This window comes from Podarcis melisellensis (assembly GCF_964234715.1).
Source record: "Podarcis melisellensis genome assembly, chromosome: 8".
Lineage (NCBI taxonomy): Eukaryota > Metazoa > Chordata > Lepidosauria > Squamata > Lacertidae > Podarcis > Podarcis melisellensis.
Window position 1 is genome coordinate 9,325,755 of NC_138540.1, and position 24,664 is coordinate 9,350,418.

At 46.9% G+C, this 24,664-nt stretch overlaps 1 protein-coding gene across 4 annotated transcripts in view; it reads right to left on the reverse strand.

Annotated features, from left to right (window-relative positions):
* HECTD4 (HECT domain E3 ubiquitin protein ligase 4) overlaps nucleotides 1–24,664 on the reverse strand; it is a 124,999-nt gene that overhangs the window by 18,218 nt on the left and 82,117 nt on the right. For 3 of the 4 annotated variants that reach the window (XM_081923233.1, XM_081923231.1, XM_081923232.1), the window contains exons 36-61: nucleotides 24,270–24,550; nucleotides 22,572–22,761; nucleotides 22,406–22,487; nucleotides 21,967–22,169; nucleotides 19,969–20,104; nucleotides 19,341–19,523; nucleotides 18,942–19,112; nucleotides 18,053–18,222; nucleotides 16,650–16,765; nucleotides 15,155–15,258; nucleotides 14,773–14,955; nucleotides 14,483–14,631; nucleotides 13,673–13,752; nucleotides 13,403–13,566; nucleotides 12,132–12,369; nucleotides 10,976–11,112; nucleotides 9,704–9,830; nucleotides 9,157–9,294; nucleotides 8,407–8,543; nucleotides 8,136–8,296; nucleotides 6,704–6,885; nucleotides 6,298–6,503; nucleotides 5,280–5,410; nucleotides 4,566–4,771; nucleotides 3,629–3,808; nucleotides 1,405–2,708 (exon numbers count right to left, since the gene is read on the reverse strand). In XM_081923233.1, coding sequence (XP_081779359.1) covers nucleotides 1,405–2,708; nucleotides 3,629–3,808; nucleotides 4,566–4,771; nucleotides 5,280–5,410; nucleotides 6,298–6,503; nucleotides 6,704–6,885; nucleotides 8,136–8,296; nucleotides 8,407–8,543; nucleotides 9,157–9,294; nucleotides 9,704–9,830; nucleotides 10,976–11,112; nucleotides 12,132–12,369; nucleotides 13,403–13,566; nucleotides 13,673–13,752; nucleotides 14,483–14,631; nucleotides 14,773–14,955; nucleotides 15,155–15,258; nucleotides 16,650–16,765; nucleotides 18,053–18,222; nucleotides 18,942–19,112; nucleotides 19,341–19,523; nucleotides 19,969–20,104; nucleotides 21,967–22,169; nucleotides 22,406–22,487; nucleotides 22,572–22,761; nucleotides 24,270–24,550 — 5,359 coding nt within the window. The remainder of the gene's footprint in view (nucleotides 1–1,404; nucleotides 2,709–3,628; nucleotides 3,809–4,565; nucleotides 4,772–5,279; nucleotides 5,411–6,297; nucleotides 6,504–6,703; nucleotides 6,886–8,135; nucleotides 8,297–8,406; nucleotides 8,544–9,156; nucleotides 9,295–9,703; nucleotides 9,831–10,975; nucleotides 11,113–12,131; nucleotides 12,370–13,402; nucleotides 13,567–13,672; nucleotides 13,753–14,482; nucleotides 14,632–14,772; nucleotides 14,956–15,154; nucleotides 15,259–16,649; nucleotides 16,766–18,052; nucleotides 18,223–18,941; nucleotides 19,113–19,340; nucleotides 19,524–19,968; nucleotides 20,105–21,966; nucleotides 22,170–22,405; nucleotides 22,488–22,571; nucleotides 22,762–24,269; nucleotides 24,551–24,664) is intronic. The other variant, XM_081923234.1, reaches the window with a different exon arrangement.

The window sequence follows — 24,664 nt, forward strand, 5'->3', positions numbered from 1 at the left end:
TGGGGCCTCCTGCTGCCACCGCGCCACCGGAGCCCGATTTCTGTTCTCATCCTGAAGCAAAGTTCTTAACCCAAGGTACTATTTCTGGGTTAGCAGAGTCTGTAACCTGAAGCGTATGTAACCTGAAGCGTATGTAACCCGAGGTACCACTGTATACCTCTTCTTACAAGCCAGAGGAGCTACCATTATTACTTTTTAGCCAGGCCTAGGATCCACTGAGATGAACCAAAGTCTGGCCATGGCCCATCCTCACATCCTGTTAGGTGGCTGCATGAAAACACAGCAAAGAGTTCTGTGGCACCTTATAGGCTAATTCATTGTAGCCTGAGCTGCTTTCGTAAGGCAGAAACTTAGTTCAACAGATACACTCATGAACTGCAGGCTCTTCCATCCTCAGCTTTTCCATAGTACAACAAATTAATCTTTACGGAATCATAGAGTCTCTTTGCTGTTTTGTCTGACATACATGCAAAGCCTTCAAATGCTATGCAGCTTGTTTGACTCAAGAGAAATGGATATATGTCTCCTTTCCTTCCTTCCTTCCCTTCTTCACAAATGCAGAGCGCAGGAAGCGGGTTCATCATAGGAAGCAAAAACAGATTTACCAACGATCTTTTAATTCAAGCTGCCTCAAGCACATACTTGTCAGCTCTCCACACTAAGAGCTAACTTGCACTCCACACTAAGAGGTACCAAAGTTAAAACTAATTGTACAATCTGTGCCAATAGTGTCAGCTTGTCCTATCCAGATCAACCTGCTGTGGTGCAATTATGCTATCCCTTGTCTGTCATGTTAAGATTACCCAGGCCCCCCATCATGTATAAGCAGAGGAGACACATCCTTCTTGCCAAGATCTATCTTGCAGTGACAGAAGAAGAAGAAGAAGAAGAAGAAGAAGAAGAAGAAGAAGAAGAAGAAGAAGAAGAAGAAGAAGAGGAGGAGGAGGAGTTTGGATTTGATATCCCGCTTTATCACTACCCGAAGGAGTCTCAAAGCGGCTAACATTCTCCTTTCCCTTCCTCCCCCACAACAAATACTCTGTGAGGTGTGTGGGGCTGGGAGACTTCAAAGAAGTGTGACTAGCCCAAGGTCACCCAGCAGCTGCATGTGGAGGAGCAGAGACGCGAACCTGGTTCACCAGATTACGAGTCTGCCGCTCTTAACCACTACACCACACTGGCACCACACAGGAAAACCTGGTGATAACACCAATATATATGGAATTCAGCTGGCTGTTTCCTCACTCTCATGGTGACCACCTTTAAAAAAGTGGGAATCCTTGCCCTAGGTGACTCATAAGAGGGTGGTGGAAGCTGATAAAGAGAAACAGGGCAGGTCCCCCAGGGCTACCCCAAAGGATTGGCTCCCCTTCCACTACACCCTCTTCTGCGGAAAACAATTACCTCCACAACTGCAAAGCCCTTGATAGGCCTCGAGGGGACCGGCTGGCTGTCCAGAGATGTAACAGTGTACATAGACCCGACATCAGACACCGATGCTGTTTCCACATTGTCGAGCTGCTCCCCGAGACTCCCCAGGCTGCCCAGACTCCCAGTGCTGCAGAGTGAAAGGTCTAAACTCTCCTGGCTGGAAACCACATGTGGCTCCAGCAACCCAGGCGGAATGACCATCTCCAGGCCAGCTTGAAACTGGTCTACCGAGATATCGCTAATGGTCCGCGAGATCCCCTGGGAGCTACAAAGAGAGGCTTGGCTGGTGGAAGCAGAGGCACTGATGCTCATGGCAGGCGTGACGCTGCTGGAGCTGCTGATGTCCAAGCTGTCCACGCTGCTGGAGACCACAGGCTTGTCCATCTCGGTCTTACATTCCCCTCCCTCCGCTTTGTCCTTGGTTTTCTTAGGCTCCTCCTCCTGGACTGGAATGTAGATCTCATCTTTGAAGACACCGCCGTGGGCATTGCAGGCCTTGCGGATGGCGCTCCGCACAGTGCCTTCCTCCAAGTGGGTGGGGATCCCCGAAATCACCAGCAGGCGGCTGTGAGCAGTTGTCCCAACCAAGGCCTGGCAAGCATCGGCCACAGCATCATTGGTCACGCCCAGCCCCTGGGGATCCTTCTTTGTTAGATGCCTGAGGATTATCAGCAAGGTGAGCGCCCGATGGAACCACAACATGTCCTCTGGCTTGCTCCCACCGATGCTCAACAGAGCGGTGTCCGTTTCGGCAGCTCGGGATGACGTCCGCTTCCCTGAAGACGTTGTCTTCTCTCGCTTCATTTTGACCTTTTTCCTCTTTGACAGGAGGCTTGGGCTCTGCGGGGTCTGCCCAGGAGACGATGAAGAGGAGGAGGAAGAATCACTTAGATTTGGGCCGCTGGTCGAGGACATCACATTGGCTGTGATGCTCATGTTGATCGGCAAGGTTACTTCTGCTACAGCCAGGCAGACCTCCATCAGAGCATGAAAATAAGTGGAAAATCTCCCCTGGTCAGCTCCTCCAACACCAGACCCGCCACAAGCATTTCCAGATGCCCAGTTTTGGGTTTCTTCATCGTACAGCCTGTGCAGTTCTGACTGGAGAGCCATCAGCATGGCCAGGCAAGGGTTGAGCTGAAGCGCAATGGAGGAGGACAACCCTGCTGGGTTCTTCTTCTGCTCTAGCCCATGAATTTTGCGAAGCAATTCGGCTAGGAGATGAAAGAGCAGTTCTTTCACACAGGCTGCCATGTTGATTGTCCACAGGAAATTCCCTAGAAATGTGCAAACAGAATGGGGAGTCAGGTTTTTTATTTATTTACTTATTTCATAAAATTTATACACGGCTTGATTGTAAAAAAAGAAAACTCAATGGGGGTTACGGCATTTACAGCAGAATGTGCTCCTATTTATAAGTAAGTTTAGAGATTAGCAGCCTAAAATGGAATATGCTCTTTTGCTCCAGCTTATGCGGAAGCTGTGAAGACAGCACCCCATCCCTGGCTAGCCATGTCAAGAGTGCTCGCCTCCAACCTGCATGCGTAGAAAAACCAAAAGTCTTATTGTTACCAAGGAAAAGCAGGAGCAGAGACTCTAGGCCTCCCCAGAGCTCAAAAGATGCCATGTTAGAGGACATACTGGTGTTGTGCCTCCCCAGAGCCATGGATTTCTGTTGCATAGTGTAGGTTTCTGGGTGGCAGGAATTGGGTCTCTTTAACAGGGCACTGAAATTGACCAAAGCCTATTCACCAGAACTGGAATCCTACATCCTACGAGCCGCTAATTCTCCTTTTTCTCCTTATTCACCATTCATCATTATCATTACCAAAAAGCAGGCAAGGGGATGGGAGAAGAGAGAAAGAGGGAGGGAGGGAGGGAGGGAGGGAGGGAGGGAGGGAGGGAAGAAGGAAGGAAGGAAGGAAGGAAGGAAGGAAGGAAGGAAGGAAGGAAGGAAGGAAGGAAGGAAGGAAGGAAATCCACCAGCAACGTACCTATCAGATCTCTGTTGTATCCAGCTGGGGCTTTTAACTCTGGGCAGCCCAGCAGGGAGGTGGCAACAGGGTGGTTCATTGGAAGGGCTGTCTTAATGTTTTTTTAAGCTCATGGCATTGGGGCCGTTTTGTCACTGTAGTTTCCAAAACATTATTATATTTCCCCACCCATGGTTGTGTACAACAAGGAGCTCCATTCTCACCAAGGATTTCCACCACTTGCAAGAGAACTGAGGCAGGGATTGTGTCCAGCTCCTCTTCAGATTTTCCATCGCCATTCTCGAGTTTCCAGGTCAGCAGCTGCTCTGCAAATGCCATCGCCAGGGGAAATTCCAGGGGAAGGGAGTGCAGGATGAGCACAGCTCCAGGAGGCGGTGACACTCCTTGAATGAGACCCACAGAAATAAGAGTAGCCGCTGAAGTTCACTTTCAGCAATGGTGTTATATGCATTATTAAAAAGGAGACTTGGGGTAAAGAAAAATCAGCCCCCACCCCTTTAGCTTCCCCAAGGAAAAAATCCTTGAGCAATGTGTACCTCCAGAATTCTCAAAGGCAAGGTTTAAAGAGTGAGGTTTTAAAAATCAATTATAACATGATGAGAATAGCTCTTGGGTAAATTGAGATCTATTCTCATCAAGGGACGTGGGTGGCGCTATGGGTTAAACCACAGAGCCTAGGACTTGTCGATCAGAAGGTTGGCGGTTCGAATCCCTGCGACGGGGTGAGCTCCCGTTGCTTGGTCCAACCTAGCAGTTCGAAAGCACGTCAAAGTGCAAGTAGATAAATAGGTACCGCTGCAGTGGAAAGGTAAACGGCGTTTCCGTGTGCTGCTCTGGTTCACCAGAAGCAGCTTAGTCCTGCTGGCCACATGACCCGGAAGCTGTCTGCAGACAAACGCCGGCTCCCTCGGCCAATAAAGCGAGATGAGCGCCGCAACCCCAGAGTAGGTCACGACTGGACCTAATGGTCAGGGGTCTCTTTACCTTTACTGTTACCTAAATTAAGATCTCTCAAGCTAGTATCTCAGATCCTGAACAATAGAGCTCCAGCCTCTATTCATGACATGCAGTCATGATCTACTGCTGCAGTTATCAATCCCTATTCCAAAGATGTTTTCGTGTGTGCATTTTGAATCTTACCAAGTTTGATGTGGACCTTGTCTGTGGATATGATGACGGAAGGATACTGATTGGTTGTGGGGGGTGGCGTCAAGCCTGTGTTGGTTGGAGAAGCATCTCGAGGGTAACACACAGCCTCAATGAGGTTCAACTGGCCACTCCTCTTCACTTTGTGACCAAGGCCATAAACAAGAATCCGAGCCCAGGGAGCCTTATAAAGCGAGGAGCTACAAAACAAAAAGGAAGGTTTGCTAAGGGTGCAGCACAAGAAGCTTTTAAGAAAACAGACCCAGGAGTCTCATCTTCAATTGCTTTGAAAGCTCCTTGGGGGCAGGGATTTATCATGTCACCTGCGTTGCTCTGTAAGGCAACAGGACTGTGTTGCTAGTGACATTGTACAAGATACTGTCATTATCATAACATACAATTCTCCCTTTCTGTAACTATGGTGTGGCTTGGGCAGTGGCGTAGCGTGGGTTGTCAGCACCCAGGGCAAGGCAAGTAATTTGCGCCCCCTAACCCGTGGATTTGCGTCCCCTAACCTGTGGATTTGCGTCCCCTAACCCTAACTCCCAGATGTTGTGCCCGGTGCGGCCAGCCCCCCCCCTGCACCCCCCACGGTACGCCACTGGGCTTGGGGGAGGGAAAATCAGCATTTTGGAATCTTTCATGGGCAGGTAGATTTTTAAAGCCGGTTTCCCCCCACCCTCATTCTCTTTGCTCGCAGCGACTTACTCTTTGCGGAATCCAGACTGACTTTCCTTACAGGACACTACTATAAAGGCTGCACCAGGGAAGTTCACGTCCATGTTGACTTTGGATTCAGAAATGGGAAACTCTTCAGATGGGAACTGTTCGGGAGCATTCTGAAAAGCAGAGTTTTTAAAACAGTTATAAACCTGAGGTTGGAGACACAGCCATCCATTCTACCATTTCTAAATTAAATTGATGCTGAGCTAGGCTAGCTAGCTTGATCTGGAGAGCCCCTACATCTCAAAAACTTATGATGCCACCTTCTTAAGCTACAAAGGAGCTGAAAAGGCAGTCCCTTATAGTTCACCAACAAGGGGAACAAGCATCACCCGACCTTTTCTCAAAGGGAAGGGGCTGGCTTTCTTTTGAACAGGGGCTGGATGAAGGTTTTTTTCCTCTCCAGCAGCTCTTTTCTCCTATGGACAAGGAAGGAGTCTAAGAAAGCCCTTCTAGTCCAGCACCTTGTTCTCACAGTGGCCAAACAGTACTGCTCTCCTCATTTGTGATGTCCAGCAGCTGGTATTCAGAGGCACAATGCCTCCAGCACTGGAGGGAGAGCATAGCTAGCAGTCGTTTGTGCTCTGACCTACTTCAGAGCCTCCTCTGATCTACTATAAATACAACATATAATTTATTTCAAGGTGGCAAATGGGCATTTTAATCAAAGAAAGAAAAGCCTGAATAGATTTGAGAGTGCTTTTTATGAATCTATAATACAGACGTACCTTGGAAGTTGATCAGAATCTGTTCCAGAAGTCCGTTCGACTTCCAAAACATTCAGAAACCAAAGCGCGGCTTCTGATTGGCTGCAGGAAGCTCCTGCAGCCAATCAAAAGCTGCAGAAGCCACGCTGGACGTTCAGCTTCCAAAAATCGTTCGGAAACCGAAACACTCACTTCCAGGTTTCGATTGTTCGGGAGTCTATTTGTTTGGGAGCCAAAGCGTTCGAGATCCAAGGTACGACTGTAAATTAAAATTTGATATGGGGGGGGGGGCTTACCTGCAAGGAGGAACAGATCTGTTTTGTCAGATCGAGCAGACTCTCCTCTCCCTGATGGAGGGTCCGAGCAATAGCAACTGTAAGCCACTCCTGGACTGTTTGGGAACTGCCTTGGTAGAAGAGGTCTGTGGCTGAGCAGTTCTGGGAATGTATGCAGTGCTGGAGGGACTGGGCCAGGAGGATAGAGCTGGAGCTGATCGTTCCATCTGTCAAGTGAAAAGGGAGACATGGCTCAACTCACTCACCTTTGGCTATCCATCTTCTCTTCATCATATTAAAAGAACAAACTGATCTCAACAGCTACAAAGACTGAATTGATTAAACAAATAAACAAATGTGCACACTATCTCATTTATGGATATGGTTAAAACTACTGTACTATTTGCTTTTAAAAGTCCCATTTTACCAGGAAGAGGTGGTGCAAGAAGCTGATTGGATAGCAGCTGGAGGTGTTCTAGAGTGATGTCCCGAATGGCAGGGATGTGAAACAGGTGAGTAAACATGTGAGGAGATTTAGGGGCAAAAATATTTAGAAGAGCCATGCGGCAGTACAGCCTAGCGAGTGCAGCTTCACATCGTAAAAGTTCTCTGTAAAAAGAGAGATAAAGAAAAGACATATTTCAAGGGTCTTTAAAAAAACCACCTCTGTATACACAGAATATTTTGTCACTGAACCTTCTGAACCAAAGTAAGATTTTTTTTCAGTTTAGTTGGGTCCTATTTGTAAAATAGCAGTGCTTAAGTTCCTATAGTAGCTTTGCAAGGGAAGAATGGGGGGAAACAGTACAGTGGTGCCTCGCAAGACACAAAGAATCCGTTCCGCGATTCTCTTCGTCTAGCAGTTTTTTCGTCTTGCGAAGCAAGCCCATTGACAGCTTAGCGGATTAGCGCTACAGCGGTCTAGCGGCTCTTAGCGATCAGCTGTTAAGCGGCTTATCAGCGGATCAGCTGTTAAGCGGCTTAGCGGCTTAGGAAAAGGGGGGGAGCGAAAAAAACCTACGGGAACTCACAAGATTTTTTCGTCTTGCGAAGCAACCCCATAGGGAAATTTGTTTTGCGAAGCGCCTCCAAAACGGAAAACCCTTTCGTCTAGCGGGTTTTCCGTCTTGCGAGGCATTCGTCTTGCGGGGCACCACTGTACTTGGCCACCCCCGTGGGGTTCATTGGGCCCCTGACACCCAGCAGTCCCATCAGGTCTAGTGGTCACCAGCTGTCACTGCCATCTCTCTGTGTCTGATCAGCTGTATTAGGGCATTAGCAATCCCTTAGGATTGAAAAATGTGTGTACTTTCCCCCTCTTCCCTTCAACTCTATTCTAAATATGTGTGGTACTGCTTATATTCTTTCACTAGATGGCACTGCAACACAGCTTGCTTTGGCATGCACCAAGAGACAGGAAACAGCTCTACAGCAGCATCTAGGGACAAAGTACAGCATTCATTCCTGAGAAATAGTTGTTCCTTTACTATCTGTGGCAGTGAAGGGCAAACCTCTCCAGCTGAATAGGACAGGTTACAAGGAAGACTTGTGAGTAAAACTACCAATTAACCCTGAATTAATAAAAGAATGAACAGAAACTGACAACTGTTAAGTGGCGAAATTAAAAAAGAATCACATAGATTCTATAAAAATTGAAAATAACCATTATCAGAACGTTAGTTGAACTTTGGTGGAGAAGGCCCTTCATAAACACTGTCAGGTTTCCTTTTAGATGTCAGAAAATATTTTATTACACAAAGCTACACCTCTTGGACCGCAGCAGAGAGACCCTGGATGTAGCTGCAAGGATAACGGTCTCAGGCGCACGCTCCCTCCCCAATGCTTTAATCTTAATTTACCTGTGAATCTGAATGTTTGTATTGTCCAGAGAGACCAGGCCATTTGTTGCAGTCCTCCTATAGCCGGCAGGTGGTCGTTCAAGCATATCAATAGGGTACCAGTATCTGACCAAGACACCTTCGCTCCTGAGATAAGTCTCTACCTGGACAAGCTCATTCACCTGGAATGACAAAATGTTTTTCACCTGACAACTCTGCGCCTTTGTGATGGGCTACAGTAGCCAAAACGCCAGAGCCACCCCACCCAAGCTTAAACATAGCTTCCACTTGCCGAATCAACGTCCAGAACAACTCCGTGGAGCCCAAATGTCTTCAACATCCCACGGATAGCAAACTTAGGCAGGGCTGTTCCTACGGCATTGGTGGCCACGTTGTTACTATCTGGGCAGCGGGTGACAACGGTGAGACCTGGAACCAAGAGAAAGGTGGTCTTAACTTTTGTGATCTTTGGTAAGTTGAAGCTAGGCCTTCTCAAGAAGGAGGCCCCCTTGCTAAAGCTAGCAGCTGCTCCTATGTCCAGCCTATATAGACCATCCCAAGCTAGAAATGTGTGAGGAGTAGATAAGGACTTGTACATCCCCCAATCTGTGGCCTGCTGTTTACGGTTATCATAAAGCAAGTCAGCTCTGGCTGCCATGTCTTCTTGCCATATTGTGTTTGTAAGGCATCAAGGCCTACAAGAAAGCAGCACGGGATCACGGTGATGAGAAGCAGGGCCTCTGACTTAGCTCCAACTATGATGGCAGCTAAATTCCTTCTGCTTCATTAGCCTATAGGAACAGAGTGTGGGTGTTTCACACATCCACGCCCAACATTTCATGGCTGCAGCCTCAAAACGGTGGTTGTGCTGATGCGGGTGGGTGAACTGCAGCACACCCATCCCAAGAAGACCTTTGCCTGCTTCTCAGTGGAGGTGGCTCACTCATTCTGTTTGGAGCCATCCAAGGCGAGGCCCTGAATCCACCCTTAATCTAACCCAAGGAGAAGCGAGGTCAAAGACCGACCCCCTCCCAAAACATACCTTTCCGAACTTTATCAATGGTGAACTTATTGGCTTCGTCTTTGATATCCTCGATTGTGGGAAGGTACAGGTCTCGAGGGATGCCCCCGTTTTCCTCATAGAGGAATTCCACTGTTTGTCGGGCTATATCAACCATTCCTGAAACAAAGACCATCCTTCAATTAAGCAAGCCTGTGGAACAGCTTGAAGGCTAGCAGTTTGGATCACTCGGAGTGAGACTTCTCAGGCAATGGCTGAATGAGCAGGTCACTACAGGCTAGAATCTCTAGCAAACGTGGAAAACCTTTTATGAGTATCTAGCTCTGTATCGAAGCTACCAGCATGAGTTTGACCAAACTGCGGGAGGCAGTGGAAGGCAGGAGTGCCTGGCGTGCTCTGGTCCAGGGGGTCACGAAGAGTCGGACATGACTAAACGACTAAACAGCAACAGCTTTGTATCGAAGCAGAGGAATAAGCACAAGAGCAAAGGTTTGCCAGTGTGGGTATTAGCAAAGGGGCCTGGAAATTGGTGCTAAATTCAGAAGAGAAATGCTTCTGGTGGACTTACCCAGCTGCAAAGCTCCTTTAATTTGATCCAAGCCAGACTTCCTCTCTGCTTCATTGCGGAACCGCCTTCTAATTGTAGGGAATACTTTGGTCTCCCAGGCTTTCACTAGCAAGGCATAGTGATCCTCCTGCCAAGGGAAGCCAAGCATGTCCGTGTCAGATCGAGGGAGGGACATCAGCCCATCCAGCCACAGAATATTTATCCCGACAAGCAGCAGATCTCAAGAGGTCTAAATAAGTCTGAGAGCTTCTAAATGCAAAACGTCTTAATTAACCCAGAGGTATGCCTCCCTCCCACCTCAATGCACACACATAAAAATCCAAGAAAATGAACATCATGCAATCTGCAGTGTTGAAAAACAAGAGTATCTACAGTATATCCAAGTTTTGATCTGATCCCTCCTTTTGTGGATCATGGCATTTAGAAAAGGGCAGGGGTCTATAGATTTGCAGAAAGAAACAGAATTCTGTTATGGGGTGAGTGCAGGAAGCATCTATAAGAAGGCAAGCGAAGAAAGAAAGGCGGTGCTAATTGAAGATGAGGAGTTGAGGGAATCCACTTAGTGAGGCAGCTGGCAGCTACATTGATGATAATCTGTAAATGTGGGAACTGGTGGGCAGACAGACAAAGTACCAGGTGGAGACTGTCCTGACACAATCTTCCTTCCTAAGCTTCTACGTTTGTTCGTGTTATTTTCTTTCTTTCTTTTTAAAGTTTTTTTATTCAAAATTAAAACAAGACATATTATCCAAAAACATATCATCCTTGTTTCCCCCCCATTTTTCCTCCCTACCCCCACCCCACCCTCCCACACAAAACCCACCCACCTCCACTCCCCCGACTTCCCTCAGTTCCAGTCTTTGGTTTCTCTGAGACTGCTGTTTTCTGCATGTTACAAAGTTGTATAGATCCTCAAAATATTTAGCTGATTATTATCAATAAAAAGGTTTTTTTTTGGGGGGGGGAGTTTGTGTTATTTTCAATCCATCATTCGGGTGGAATCTGGAACCTGCTTAGCATGGAACCATGTGATGCTGTCAAGGAAATATGCATATGAGATCCAGTACAGGTTGCATGGATACGGACAACCAGCTTGAGAGGTCTACAAAAGAGGCAGTGTAGAAGCTCTGTGACTTTCTACATCAGATGCCAGAACACCCAGAAGCAAGCATTTGAAGACTTGAAATTTGTTATTGTTAATGTTGAAAGTCTGAAACAAAAAGCAACTGAGCATGTAAGAACCCCAGCATGGAGGTGCCTCATTCTGCTTACCCTTGGGATGTCATCATCGTCTTCGTCATCGCTTTCATCATCTGCAATGGGAGGAGGGTGAGGCTCAGGGCCCGATGTGATGAAGTTTTCATAGCTGAGTTCCATCTTATAATGGCAAGAAGTGTCACTGTCATATTCTGTAATCAAGCAAGAGGTTGGGGGCGGGGAGAGAGAAAGAGAGAGTTGTGCTAACCAACAAATTTGATGAATGCAACATGACCCTTAGTTTGGAGGAAAGCTTCCTGATAGTGCTTTTGTCGCAACAATGGGATGCTGCAAATGGATACAAGCATGTGCAACTGCCTTAAGTGGAATCAGGCTAATTGGCCTATCTGCCCCAGTGTTGCTGACAGCATCTCTCCAGGGTCTTGGGGAAGGAAAAGACTTCCCAGTCTTGCTAAGGCATCTCCTTTGGAAAATAGTAAGATGGACAAGATAGGCCTTTGGTCTGATCCAACCAGTCTCTTTTCTTACCTAGGGTTACCATATTTCAAAAAGTAAAAACACCCCAAAAGTTGTTGAGCTTTTTTTTAAAGAAAACACCTCCCAAAATGTGACTTTTCGATGGCAAAGCACCACATTTTGGAAATTTCCCCCCAGATGTCATTACTGCCTTTGAAATCCAGGAAAATCCAGACCTATGGCAGCCCTATTTTACCAGAAATCTGAGACATTCTGCATGCATAGCGTGTGCTCTGTCACTGAACTACAGCTTCTCCCTACTGGCTAAGGGGGAAATATCATTTCGATTGACATTTTGACTAACAAGAAAAAGTTTTTGATTCCTTTCCAAATTCAAGAAGGTATTCAAGAAGTAATAGTAATAATAATACAGTGGTACCTAGGGTTAAGTACTTAATTCAATCCGGAAGTCCGTTCTTAACCTGAAACTGTTCTTAACCTGAGGTACCACTTTAGCTAATGGGGCCTCCTGCTGCCACCGCCGCACAATTTCTGTTCTCATCCTGAAGCAAAGTTCTTAACCCGAGGTACTATTTCTGGGTTAGCAGAGTCTGTAACCTGAAGCGTATGTAACCCAAGGTACCACTGTACTAGAGTTGAATGCACTTAAATGTCAGTTGCTGTCAGAGCTCCAGTCACTCTCCACTGGCACGCCTAGTCTGTTTTGCTACTAGAGGGGAGCTGCTCTCCTTACGTTGCTGAGCTGTGGCCACAGCGGCAATCCGGCAAGGCGGCCCGTGAGTCCCTGGGTCGGAGGCGGTGCTGGTGCCTGCATCGTTATCGCTATCGGAAGCCATGGCAAAAGGCAATGCTTCAAAGTTGGCACTTATTTCTTCTGCGAGGTCGATGCAGAGGTCAGCGGCGTTTCGGTGAGCTTGGCCTTCTGCGTAGGCAAACTGACGAGACCCAAAATTGGCTCGGACTTTGGTGTTCTGCAAGGGGACAGAAGCAAAGCAGAAGGGGTCAACTTGTGCCCTCTTTCAGTCTTACGCTCTTTGCTGTACTCTGGCAACAGAGGGTTGTGTTTGGCTTACTAAATACTTCTGAGAACTACGGTTTCTGTTGCACAATAACCCAAGAAGCATTTTTTAAAAATGATATTACTAATAATGCAGTTGTTGTCCAAAAAGGAAATTAGTATTAGAAAAAGGAAACATGAAAAGATACCCCACTGTGCTATTAATAATATTGAATATTGAACTCTATATCTAATTATTTGGGTTATTCTCAGCCAGCTTCTCAATTCTGCTGGACGCCTAAATCAGGATACAATTAAATAATTTTAATAATGCATATAAAGTAACAAGAAGAGATCCAGATGAAGGCAAGAGAGGGCATTAAAGCAAGCTACTAAAGCAGTAGTCCGTCTAAGAAAGGAAAATCTGAACAGCCAGGTTAAAAGGGGCAAGCTCCTGAATCTGTTGCTGGGAATCCAACGCCAAGCCTTATGGAAACTTATTTATAGATCTCTCTAACCACAAAAAGAATTTTTCTCTACAGAACACATCAGTTCCAGGTTAGGGGTAGCCAATGTGGTGCCATTCAGACGTTATCTGACTCCAACTCCCATCAACCCCAGCAAACATGAGCAATTGTCAGAGAGTATGGGGAATCGAATTATTTTTCATTATTGCTGTTGTTATTGTATTATTATTATTATTATTATTATTATTATTATTATTATTATATTTTTTCAAAACAGAACTAAAACAACTTTCAAAAGTGAACATCAAAAACAACCTAAAACACAACAAGATGTATAAAAACATTTCATTTCTTCCCTTAGATGTGTGTGGGCTGGTTATGACTGCATAACAGAGAAACAGAGAAAGGTACTCTGCACAAGAACAGGGGTTTTCGCTATAATTTTTGCTCCACATGTTCAAAGGCCTGGATTTAAGAACAGGATCTGGGGCCAAGTTCTGGTGAACTCTAGCTGGGAGATACAGAGGGTGTTTAACCTGCCTTCTTCTGGATGTGGACGACAGGCCACATTCCCCCAGACACATCCTCCAGATATGGCCCCAACCGCAGTCCGCAGTATGTAAAATACACCCGGCCTTTGGCTGGCTGCCCTGGAGGAGGAGGGGTGCCTTCTGCCCTTTCCCAGCCAATGCCTGCAACATCACCTAGGGGAAAAGAAAAGGGTTAAAAGGAAAAAGGTTGTATCTATCCCTCTGCCACTCCTGATGTGGCTCTCATAAGATGCTTGCAGGTTAAGCATAGCCGACATACCAGGAGAGAGGGTCACATCCAGTCTCACACTTTTCCACTGCAGCAAACTGGAACCGTTGTAATGAACAGCCCTTCCATTGCTGAAACCATGTGAAGAAAGGGGTGAAGCATTAGCTGGAGAAACAATTCACTTAATATTTCACTTGAGCGCTAGGAGTATTAAGTCCCTAAAAGTAAACTTCAATTGTTACCGTAAAAGTAAAGGGACCCCTGACCATTAGGTGCAGTCGTGACCGACTTTAGGGTTGTGGCGCTCATCTCGCTTTATTGGCCAAGGGAGCCGGCATACAGCTTCTGGGTCATGTGGCCAGCATGACTAAGCTGCTTCTGGCGAACCAGAGCAGTGCACGGAAACACCATTTACCTTCCCGCCGGAGTGGTACCTGTTTATCTACTTGTACTTTGACATGCTTTTGAACTGCTAGGTTGGCAGGAGCAGGGACGGAGCAACGGGAGCTCACCCCGTCACGGGGATTCGAACCGCTGACCTTCTGAGCAGCAAGCCTTAGGCTCTGTCGTTTAACCCACAGAGCCACCCACGTCCCAATTGTTACCATACTGAGACAGCAAAAAACAATCAGACCTTTTGCGGAGCACCAAAGGGCATACAAATGCAAATGGATGTAAATGGGCTTAAGCTCAATACCTGGGGCAGATTACGGAAGGGAGTTACACAGAACACCAACACCCACCTCGCTGGTCTCATTCTGGGACCCTCATAACAGAAATAAAGGTTGCCTGATCATGAGTTCCTTAAGATTTCCTACACCAGATACTGATACAGCTTCACTAGATTTGTTTGCAACCTACTTGTGGAAGAGGCAGGTGCCCACAGGGTTGGTCCACGCTCCATCACGCTTTTCTGCTTCCGTGGCAAAGCCAAACGAAACAATCGGCCCTGTGTCATCATCTGTATCTCCGTAGGACACTATCTCAATCTCCCAGTAGAAGGATGGTGCCTGGAGAAAGGAACAAAGCACACACACGACCATCCACGGATTAACCCAGAATAAAAGGCACTTCCCAGCACCTTCTGAATCAATATTTGTGCATGCTTGAACACAGGTGAAGAGGCAACTATAGCCATCACGAATTCTTACCTGTACCGGAACTGGTGATGTGGCGTAAATGAAGGTGCCACGAGGCAGCCCTCCACCGGCGCTGGGATCCGCAAGGAAAGTCACGGCTGTAAGATGTGAGGAGAACATACAGGCTCGCACAGGTGGGAAGACCCTAGAAGGATTCCAGGTGACTTCCTTGGGCTGAACCAAGAAGAGAAGGGCCTGCATTTAATTATACATAACTGCAATGTGTAAACTGGTTTTTTTGCCTGCAAACTCCAAAGCACACTTAGCAGGAGACATTCATGAACAGATATACAACTGGACATTTTATGCTGTAATACTAGCTCATCATCTGCCTTCTTCAGGCACCAAAACAGTTCAAGGAGGAGGCAGGCTAAGCCTCTGCTTATATATTTACCTGCCTTCGGTCTGCCTGGAGAGGTGGCGGTGGGGGGCGAGCGCTGTCACGATACAGCATCCTTAACCTTTCACACTGCACTTCTACCACAAGGAGCCGCTCCCCTAGAAGATCACAAACAAAGCCAGCAACAATGTGCCAGTCAGACCTTAAGATGGGAATGGGGCCATTCACTTCACGGAGTCCTCCTAAACCATATTTTTAACCTCTGAGTGTGATCTCAAAGACCTCCAAGGTAGAATTAGCAAAAGACTTGCTAACTAGCAAAGTCAGATTGTGACATGTTGTTTCAGCTGTTTATTCATAAAGCGGTACCTCAGTTTAAGAACAGCCCTGTTTATGAACTATTCAGTTTACGAACTCCGCAAAACCAGAAGTAGTGTCCCGGTTTGTGAACTTTACCTCGGTCTAAGAACAGAAGTCGAACAGTGGAAGGGCACCGGCAGCAGGAGGCCTCATCAGGGAAAGTGCGCCTTGGTTTAAGAATGGTTTCGGATTAAGAATCGACTTCCAGAACGGATTAAGTTCGTAAACTGAGATACCACTGTATTAGTTTAATCCTGCCCTTCCTTCAAGGAGCTTAGGATGGCAAACGTGGGTTGTACCAAAAACTCCATTTCACCTTCACAACCTCTCACTAAGAAACTGAGCCAAGACCATCCAGTGAGCTTCAAGGCTGATACTCTAGCCAACATACAACATGGACTCCCCAGTTAGATTATACTTCTGCCCCTTTCGCAGTAGATGGTAAAGGTAAAGGGACCCCTGACCATTAGGTCCAGTCATGGCTGACTCTGGGGTTGCAGCACTCATCTCGCTTTATTGGCTGAGGGAGCTGGCATACAGCTTCCGGGTTATGTGGCCAGCATGACTAAGCCGCTTCTGGCGAACCAGAGCAGCGCACGGAAACGCCATTTACCTTCCCACCGGAGCGGTACCTATTTATCTACTTGCACTTTGACGTGCTTTCAAACTGCTAGGTTGGCATGAGCAGGGACCGAGCAACGGGAGCTCACCCCATCACGGGGATTCGAACCGCCGACCTTCTGATCGGCAAGCCCTAGGCTCTGTGGTTTAACCCACAGCGCCACCCGTGTCCCAGTTGCAGTAGATGACTAATAACTTATTTCAGCAGCGAGCTTATGGACTCAAACTGGCTTCCAGATGGCAGCTGGTTGGGCTAGCATGCTCTTCAGGGGGGTAAAGAAACCCTTTAAGCTCCATCTGGCTGTAGGAAGGAGAAACTGAGAAATGCTTGCTGTCTGGCATCCTTTTTTTCTCCCTTCAGAAAAGATCGCACAACTGTCAGATGTAAGTAAGTAAGTGGGACCACTTCTGGGGCGATGATGTAGCCACTTGCCCTGCCCAGACTGGTCAAACCTAGTTGCCAACCTTATTTCAACCAAACTGCGGGCGCAAGCCACAGCAAAAACACACACTGTATCTTAAATATGGGCCAAGCTCATTGCTGCATTAAGTAAGACGGAGTTCCTACCAGGGCTGCATTCCTGGGCAACGAGGTTGAGGACTTCCACAGCAGCTGGACACTGCTGGATGAATTCTTCACAGAAGGAGCTATCCTCCAGCAACTGTGCCATCACCAGGCATGCTCTTGGGAGACAGGGAAGAGGAGGAGACAAAAAGGACAACAAGGATTGAAAAATCCTGCCAGAACATACACGAGATTACACAGATTGCATTGCTGGCAGGTGCCTTCTGTGTTGCTGGCAGAAACAAGCGTCTTGGGGAAAATAATCCCTTGCCTGCTAGTTAGGACTACTGGTTTTAGCTGTTCATTAGGTCTCACTAGGCTTTTTGTGATAAAGAAAGTGATGGGAAAAGGCAATAGAAAGCATGAGATAACAATAGTTGACGCAACGTAATAAAACCTTCCTGCAAACAAATCAGAACAAATGCTCAACACAGGCAACAACTGATTAGGCTGGGGAAAATATTCCTGACCCCCCCTCCCCGCGGACATCAGCAGAGGGAGCATAAGCCTACCCCACCCTGATATGCCCTGCCTCCTTTTCCGGCAGCCTCCAGGTTGCCACGTTGCAAGCGTGCGCTGTTGAACGTCAATCGGACGCATGTAAATGAGTCGTTGCCTGTATACAGTTGTTATCATAGACCCTCCTTGCAAACTTTATGCAAACAAATCAGGATAAAAGTTCAACAAACAGGTTGTCTGAAAGTGGCACAAGTCCTTTCAGTATAGCCATACACTATATCCAGTGAATATGTTTGCTGTTTGCTGAATAAAGGGCAAAGACAGACATAATGTAGAGCAGTGAGTGATCTGGAAGTGCACTTGCGGTGCACAGCTGAGATGCACTTTTCCTCTCTAGGCCAGAGCTCCAAAAAATCTGTTTCTACAAGTTTGAAGCGGAAGCCTTCTATCCATGATACTGACGGGCTGCCCTCTGCAATGTCGCCAAAGATTTCTCTTGAATGGAGCAGTTTTGCCCTTCTTTGCTATAATATTCTATATAAAATTTAAAATATTTTAGGCTGCTTTGCCTATCCCAAGGAACTTACAATTAATAAAGTAATGAATCAATTACTAAGTGTTCATTTTACACTTTTACTAATAAACAGGCAGAGAGAAGCTCATCAGATTCACCATGAGCTCTGCCTTCCCTATCTGTCTTCACCCTGTATCCGCTTCACTTCTGAGGTGCCATAAGCCCTCTTTTTCCAGGACATGTCCTCTTTTTCATGGGTAGAGGCATCATAGTGATCCATAGTTAAAAGTAGAAGTCTGCATTTATGTCCTCTTTTCTGCTCTTCAAAATATGGCAACCCTACAGTTCCAACCCAACTAGCAGAGCACCCAGCCCTTCGTGGTACCTGCCTCCCAGCCACAGCTCAACCACTGCCAGAACCGCCACCACTCACCTGGTTCTAATTTCAGCAAGGAGTCGGACCACTGCCATTACTGGAGTTGAGCCATCTCCTGTTGCAGGAAGTGAGGTATGAATAGAGAGACTTCCCTCCTGAGGAAGCAACATGGACTGGACTGCCTGTACTACCTTCTCAGTAATGGACAGTTTATGGAGAGGCAATGCCTGGTGGTGGTGGAGGAGGGGGCACGGTAAAAAGTTAAATTCAAGTTGTTAGTTTCTGGGAAATGAGGGAATTACCTGGAGTTATATAGCCTCATTATTACATCATCACAAAAACACACTGCACGGTTTAAAAAGTAACAAACCAAGAAGAAAATGGCAAGATAGCCACAAAACCTCAATGATTTCCATTATATATCACTGGAACAAAACTTTCAAACTGCCTTCCTTACAGAATGCCCAAACTGCCCCACGTCAGCTTTTCAAAACAACAACAATAACCCGCTCATGAAGTGCCCCCTCTAAAAAGCTGCTCAGATTTAAAACTGCAGCTTGAATTTGACAATTCAGTCCTATAGCCTTGCATGCAACAACTCACCCATGTGACAAATAATCTCATGCAGGGAAGTAAGAGGGCTAGCAGAAAACGAATGCGTCTCTGTCCCATCTCCAGCATCCCACACGGGTTCTGTGCTGGCCACAGAGGAAGGGAAGCCTATCCTTTCTCTCCCAGCCCACTTGGTATGAAGCAATTACAAATCCACAACTAACTGAGGTTAGTTTCCTATGTTCCCATGGTGGCCAGAGATGAGAAGGCTTCTCTTGAAGCTACTGGTCTCTATAGCAGGGTAGTAAAATAAAACTGCAGGCCAGCAACTTTTGTCGGCTTATTTACATGGTTGAAGTATTACGCTCAGCGTTGGATTTTAAAATGACCTTACCTCTGATCTTGGAACACAGAGCCTAGATAATGGAATAGTTAAAATGTCTGATGCTTGGGAGGTCTTTCTACAGTCTATACTGGTAGGCGGAAATTTGACCGTTGCTATACCTTCCTGTTCATTAATAGATGCCACCACTCCAATGCTTCCTGCTATTCCCCTACCCAAAACCTATTGAAAAGAGAAAGAGGGAACAGTCAGGAATGAAGGTTAGACTTATCTGGGGCTATAAATAATTCACTGCTATGGATGAAGTAATAAACCTAGCACACGGCACAGAGAAACATGGCAGCCATAACAGAAAGAATGGCAGTGTTTTATATCGTCAAACAGAGACTTTGCCACTGATTTGCAGAACAGAGGGTGGGGTGAGGAATTAAAGGGCGCACGGCCAGTCACCTGCACTTCAGAGCCAATTTTGATCGTCTCTTTGAAGCCACCAAGAGCACAAAGAGCAGCGACTGCCTGGCGAGCGATCCTTTGAAGCTTGGCGAGTTTCCTTCCGCTGCTGCTGCCATTCTCCAGGATGCTCTCTGCATATTTTCCCAGCTGAGGAATATACATCAGAGCACGCGAAAGGACCTGAGGGAGTGTGGGAGAAATACACAAAAAAATTATTTTTCACATATACATATATATATATACACACCCACCCACCCACCCACACACACACACCCACACCCACCCACACCCACCCACACACACACACACACACATATATATATATATATATATATATATATATATATATATATATATTGTGTGTGTGTGTGTGTGTGTATAATTGTCCAGTAGCACCTTAGAGACCAACTAAGTTTGTTCTTGGTATAAGCTTTTATTTTTCTATAAAAGGTTAGGAAAACAAGGACAGGGGTAGGGTGTGGAGAACTGGCATAGTTGCTGTCTTCTGACTGAATTCTAGGTGACTTTTTATGCTTACAGAAGAAGCTCGTGTTGCAGTTTGGGCAAGTGACCCCCCAACTTTCATGTTCACACCCAAGAAACTAAGGATCCTTCCCTGACTTACTTTTTCAGCTGTGGTTGTCCATATCTGAGCTGCATTGGATTCTGGTGCCATGAGCAAGCTGTGGAGCAAAGCAATCACCTCTGCCGCCATGCTGTTTGCTACATGGCCACTGATGAAGGGCCTCACAGGGTCGGTTCTGTTGAGAAAAATGAATGGTGGGCTGTAATCCACCCCTGCCAGGCCCAGATAACTCTTTGATTAGCAAGTGTGGGTGAAACCAAGTGGATGACAGTAGTGGAAAGATCTGGCTCCATGTCATCTTTGCCTGCAGCAGAACCTCAAGCAGAACTCTCAGGGCCTCTCTGCCCAGCCCCACATTTTACCAGCCCTACTCCATTAGCCCCTCCGTTGCCTTTTTCTGGCAGGAAAGTGTCCTTGAACTGTGGTGATACTTGCCTGGATAAAGGATGGAGACATGGGTGTGCATGTCAGAAACATAAAGCAAATCAGAAACCTTCAACTTTTGAGTGGGTAGAATATGATGCCCTGTACAAAGGTAAGACCATCAATTTTGCCTGTGGCCCCGACCACCACTGGGATGCAGCCTCTGGAAGGTTGCCCACAACTGATTGTGGCCCACACAGCCTGAAAGAGGTCCCCTACCTCTGGTCTACAGGGAAGCTAACTAGGGGTCAGAGTGACCTTTGATTAGACAAACTAATTGTGTGGCCGAGATTTTGGCTGTTAAGACCTTTAACTTACAAAGATGACTGTGTATGAGACCTTGGTGCTTGGAAAAAAATGAAGAGGAGAAAAGCCTTGGAAGTTGATAAAAGGGATTAGTGGATAAAGGTGAGAAATACCATATTTTTCGCTCAATAGGACACACCTGACCATAGGATGCACCTTGTTTTAGAGGGGGAGAACAAGGAAAAAAAATTCTCCCCCTCTCTGCCCAGCGCTCCTCCAGCGAAATGGCAGGAGGCACTGCACAGAGAGGGGGAGAATTTTTTCTTCTTCTCCCCCTCTAAAACAAGGTGCCGTTCAAGGTGCGTTCAGTGCGACTATGGCAGAAGCCTCTTTAGCCGCGCGCAACCTCTCTGGCAGGGAGAGGCTGCGCGTGGCTATGGCAATACTTCCACCTCCCGCAAAAGCTCACAGGAGCCGCGCATGCTTTAAGGAGCGTGCAACTCCTGCAGGCTTTTCTACGAGGATGGAGAAGGGACTGACTGGCCACATTAGTCCCTTCTCCCTCCTGAGGAAAAAGCCGCAAGAGCCGCACAGAGCTTGTGTGCGGCTTTTGGGGGCTTTTCCTGCCTGCCCCCCCCCCCTGCATTCACTCCATAAGACGCACACACATTTCCCCTTACTTTTTAGGAGGAGAAAAGTGTGTCTTACGGGGCGAAAAATACGGTACCTTGTTTAGTGACTCAGCAGCTGATAAAGCCATAAGACGAAAGCAGCAACAGCATGTGTTTTTGAGAAAATACTGAAATGGGATATGCTTACAACTGGTTTGGAGAACTTACAAGAATATTTAAGTTTCTCTGAGTAGAAAAGTCCTATGCCCACCATTTTGTGACCATCTCTAAGCAACATAGATATACAGTGGTGCCTCGCAAGACGAAATTAATCCGTTCCGTGAGGCTCTTCGTATAGCGGTTTTTTCGTCTTGCGAAGCAAGCCCATTGACAGTTTAGCGGATTAGCGCTACAGCTGTCAAGCGGCTTCCAGCGATCAGCTGTTAAGCGGCTTAAGAACGGAACAACTGATAAGCGGCTTAGCGGCTTAAGAAAAGGGCGGAAAAAGCGGAAAAAAACCACGGGGGGGGGGATGCAAGATTTTTTTCGTCTTGCGAAGCAACCCCATAGGGGAATTCGTTTTACAAAGCGCCTCCAAAACGGAAAACCCTTTCGTCTAGCGGGTTTTTCGTCTTGCGAGGCGTTCGTCTTGCGGGGCACCACTGTATGCCTGTCCCCACTTAAACCTAGGGTAGAAGAGTAGAGTCCACTTCCACTCTACATCACGGTATTCTGGACACCAGCAGAAATTCTGTACCTGGCAAGCTCTGAGTTCCGTTCCCTGCAAATGGAGATTTGTGCTGTTTTCTTTTTGTCTCCAGTTGACAGGCCACTGGTGCTTTCGGGACTGACCGTTTCTACCGGTGGCCCCACGCTCACGATCAATCCGGACTGTGCCCACTTGGTGGCCTTCCGCAAAGCGGCAGCTGCTTCCTCCGTGATCACTTCGCAGCAACCACTCTGAAAAAGAAACAGCTCTTTTGCAACTCACACAGTATTTGGAATGCACAGGCCAATGCCATTTACCCTAAGGCTAACTATCACTAGAAATCCCTCTTTTTCTAGTCCTGCAGGCTAACTACAAAAGCATCAATTGGCAAGCCACATCTTCTTGCTGGGGGAAAAATTGTAATTACTATTTTCACTCTTGCAAAGCAGATTAAGCTATTCACACAATTAATTTATTTTGCCCTTACTTTGGTCATATCTCGATCCATCTTAACCACCTTCTCCATATTGGCTCCTGTTCCGAGGCGAAATGGCCGACCTTCTGAGCTACTACAAAAGGAAGAATAAAACACAGAATAAATGTTGGCTGCGGCATCCAGATTTCTTAACTGCGTTCCACAGAGCTCAAATTACCTCAGCAATGGCTGAAGCACTTCATGAGATGACTGGTCTTCCCGCTTATGTATAAAAATGGAAAGTTTGCCATCCACAGCCTCACTCTCTTCTCCTGGATCTTTGTCTCCTTTAAGGGAACCTTTTGGGCTGGCTTTTGTCAATGAAGTATCAGGTTCAGAAGCAGTTGGAGAAAGAACCGTCTGACATCCTGCAGGCGAGGAAAACAAGCTTTAAGCAATAGCTGTAAACACATTCTACACCTTTTCTGGTAGTATGCAAATACTAAAGAAATTTAATTCAATTCATAGTTTGACCTATACCAAGCTACAGGAATGGGCAAGCTAATCACATAACTCCTAGCTACAATGATGAGACCATCTATTGTCCTAATCCTGAAGTACCTTATTTTTCGCCCTATAGGACACACTTTTTCCCCTCCAAAAATGAAGGGGAAATGTGTGCGCGTCCTATGGGGCGAATACAGGCTTTCGCTGAAGCCTGGAGAGCGAGAGGGGTCAGTGCGCACCGACCCCTCTCGCTCTCCAGGCTTCGCTGACCTCTCCGCAAGCAGCGGGAGCGCTCCCGCTGCTTGCGGAGAGTTGCCTGCATGCTGAAGCCTGCCCTTGCTGAGATCAGCGCGTCCAGGCTTCACGGACCTCTCAGCAAGCAGCGGGAGCCAGCGCTGGGCTCCCACGGCTTGCAGAGAGCTGCCTGTTTGGTGGCTGGGGTTGGGGGAAGCTCGGGCGGGCCTCCCCCGCCCCAGCCCCGCGCCTGGGTGGGAAATAATTTTTCGCCTTTATTTCCCCCCCAAAAAACTAGGTGCGCCTTATGGGACGGTGCGTCCTATAGGGCGAAAAATACGGTATCTCAGGCTTCCAAAGGTCAGTTTGAAAAAAAATGTCTCACACTGATTCCAATGTGTGTAGGCTTGGTCTATAGATATGCATATGCAGCAAAATGGGATGCTAGAGTCCTGCTTGGACTGTAATACTTTAAACTGCAAACGGGAATATTGAGACACTAACGGGTTAACACTACCTCCCCACAATCGCCTAGGTGAGACAAAAAGATCTAAGTTTTGAGAAGTTTAGCTAGCTCCTGAAACTCCTTTCCCAGTTCTGATCTTTTGCTAAGTTAAGCCACAGAGCAATGGAAGAGGGAAAAGAAAGCCTTGCTAGTTTTTCCTGGCACATGATTTTTACTTCAAGGAATATTCAAAAAAGGCATTTCTGTCTGCAGGAAAACCATTTCATGGTAGCCTCTTAAGATCCACTCACTGGAGAACAAACTTGCAGCATGAAATGGTCCTGTCCTGTCCTAAGGATATTGAATGTGCAGACTTACAATTTGAGCAATAGAGGTTCTCTGGGGAAGAAAAGCCACACTTGTGGTCCAGCTACTGGGAGTATCTCTCTGAAAAGCCTTGAGGTCCAGGCTAAGTACATATATGGGAGGCTTGAGACAGGACTCCAAGGCAACCTTAAAGGCTGTGCTGGAACATAGGGGTGGAAGTGGCTGGTCCAGACCCCCAAAAAGGCTATGGGAGATCAGGGCAGACAATGGAAGCACTGAGGCAACGTGCTTCTGTGACCCACCCCTGTAACGTTTTGTGGAGGTTTCCAAGCTGTTATAAAAGGAGGATCACAAAAGTGAAAGATGCTCCCTGAATTCTCATGCAGCAATGATTAGTTTCTCAAGATCTTGAGCATTCCCTACCTGGTACCACGTAATCAGCCAGTTTTGCTAAGAGCAGGGAGGCAATTTTAGAAGCTGGGTCACTGGGGTCATCCTGCTCACTGTTTAGGGAGGGCACAGAGTAACTCCAGGGTGGCAATTCGACATTCCCACAGTCCTCAACACTCATGAGTGGAAGAGCAGCACGGCAGAGTTGAAGGATGATGAGGACCAGCTTTGGAGAGGGACGCTGGTCCAAGAGCAGAGAGAGAAGTTTGGATACACAGGCTGGTTGGCTTAGGATTGCTTTGCCAATGTGACTCCTGGAAGAAGACAAACACCAACAGCTTTGAATGCATTTTTTAAAAAAGAGATGGCAGTAACAAATCGGTGGCATGTGCCCTTCTGGCTTGCACTCTTTATAAAGACTTGAGGAA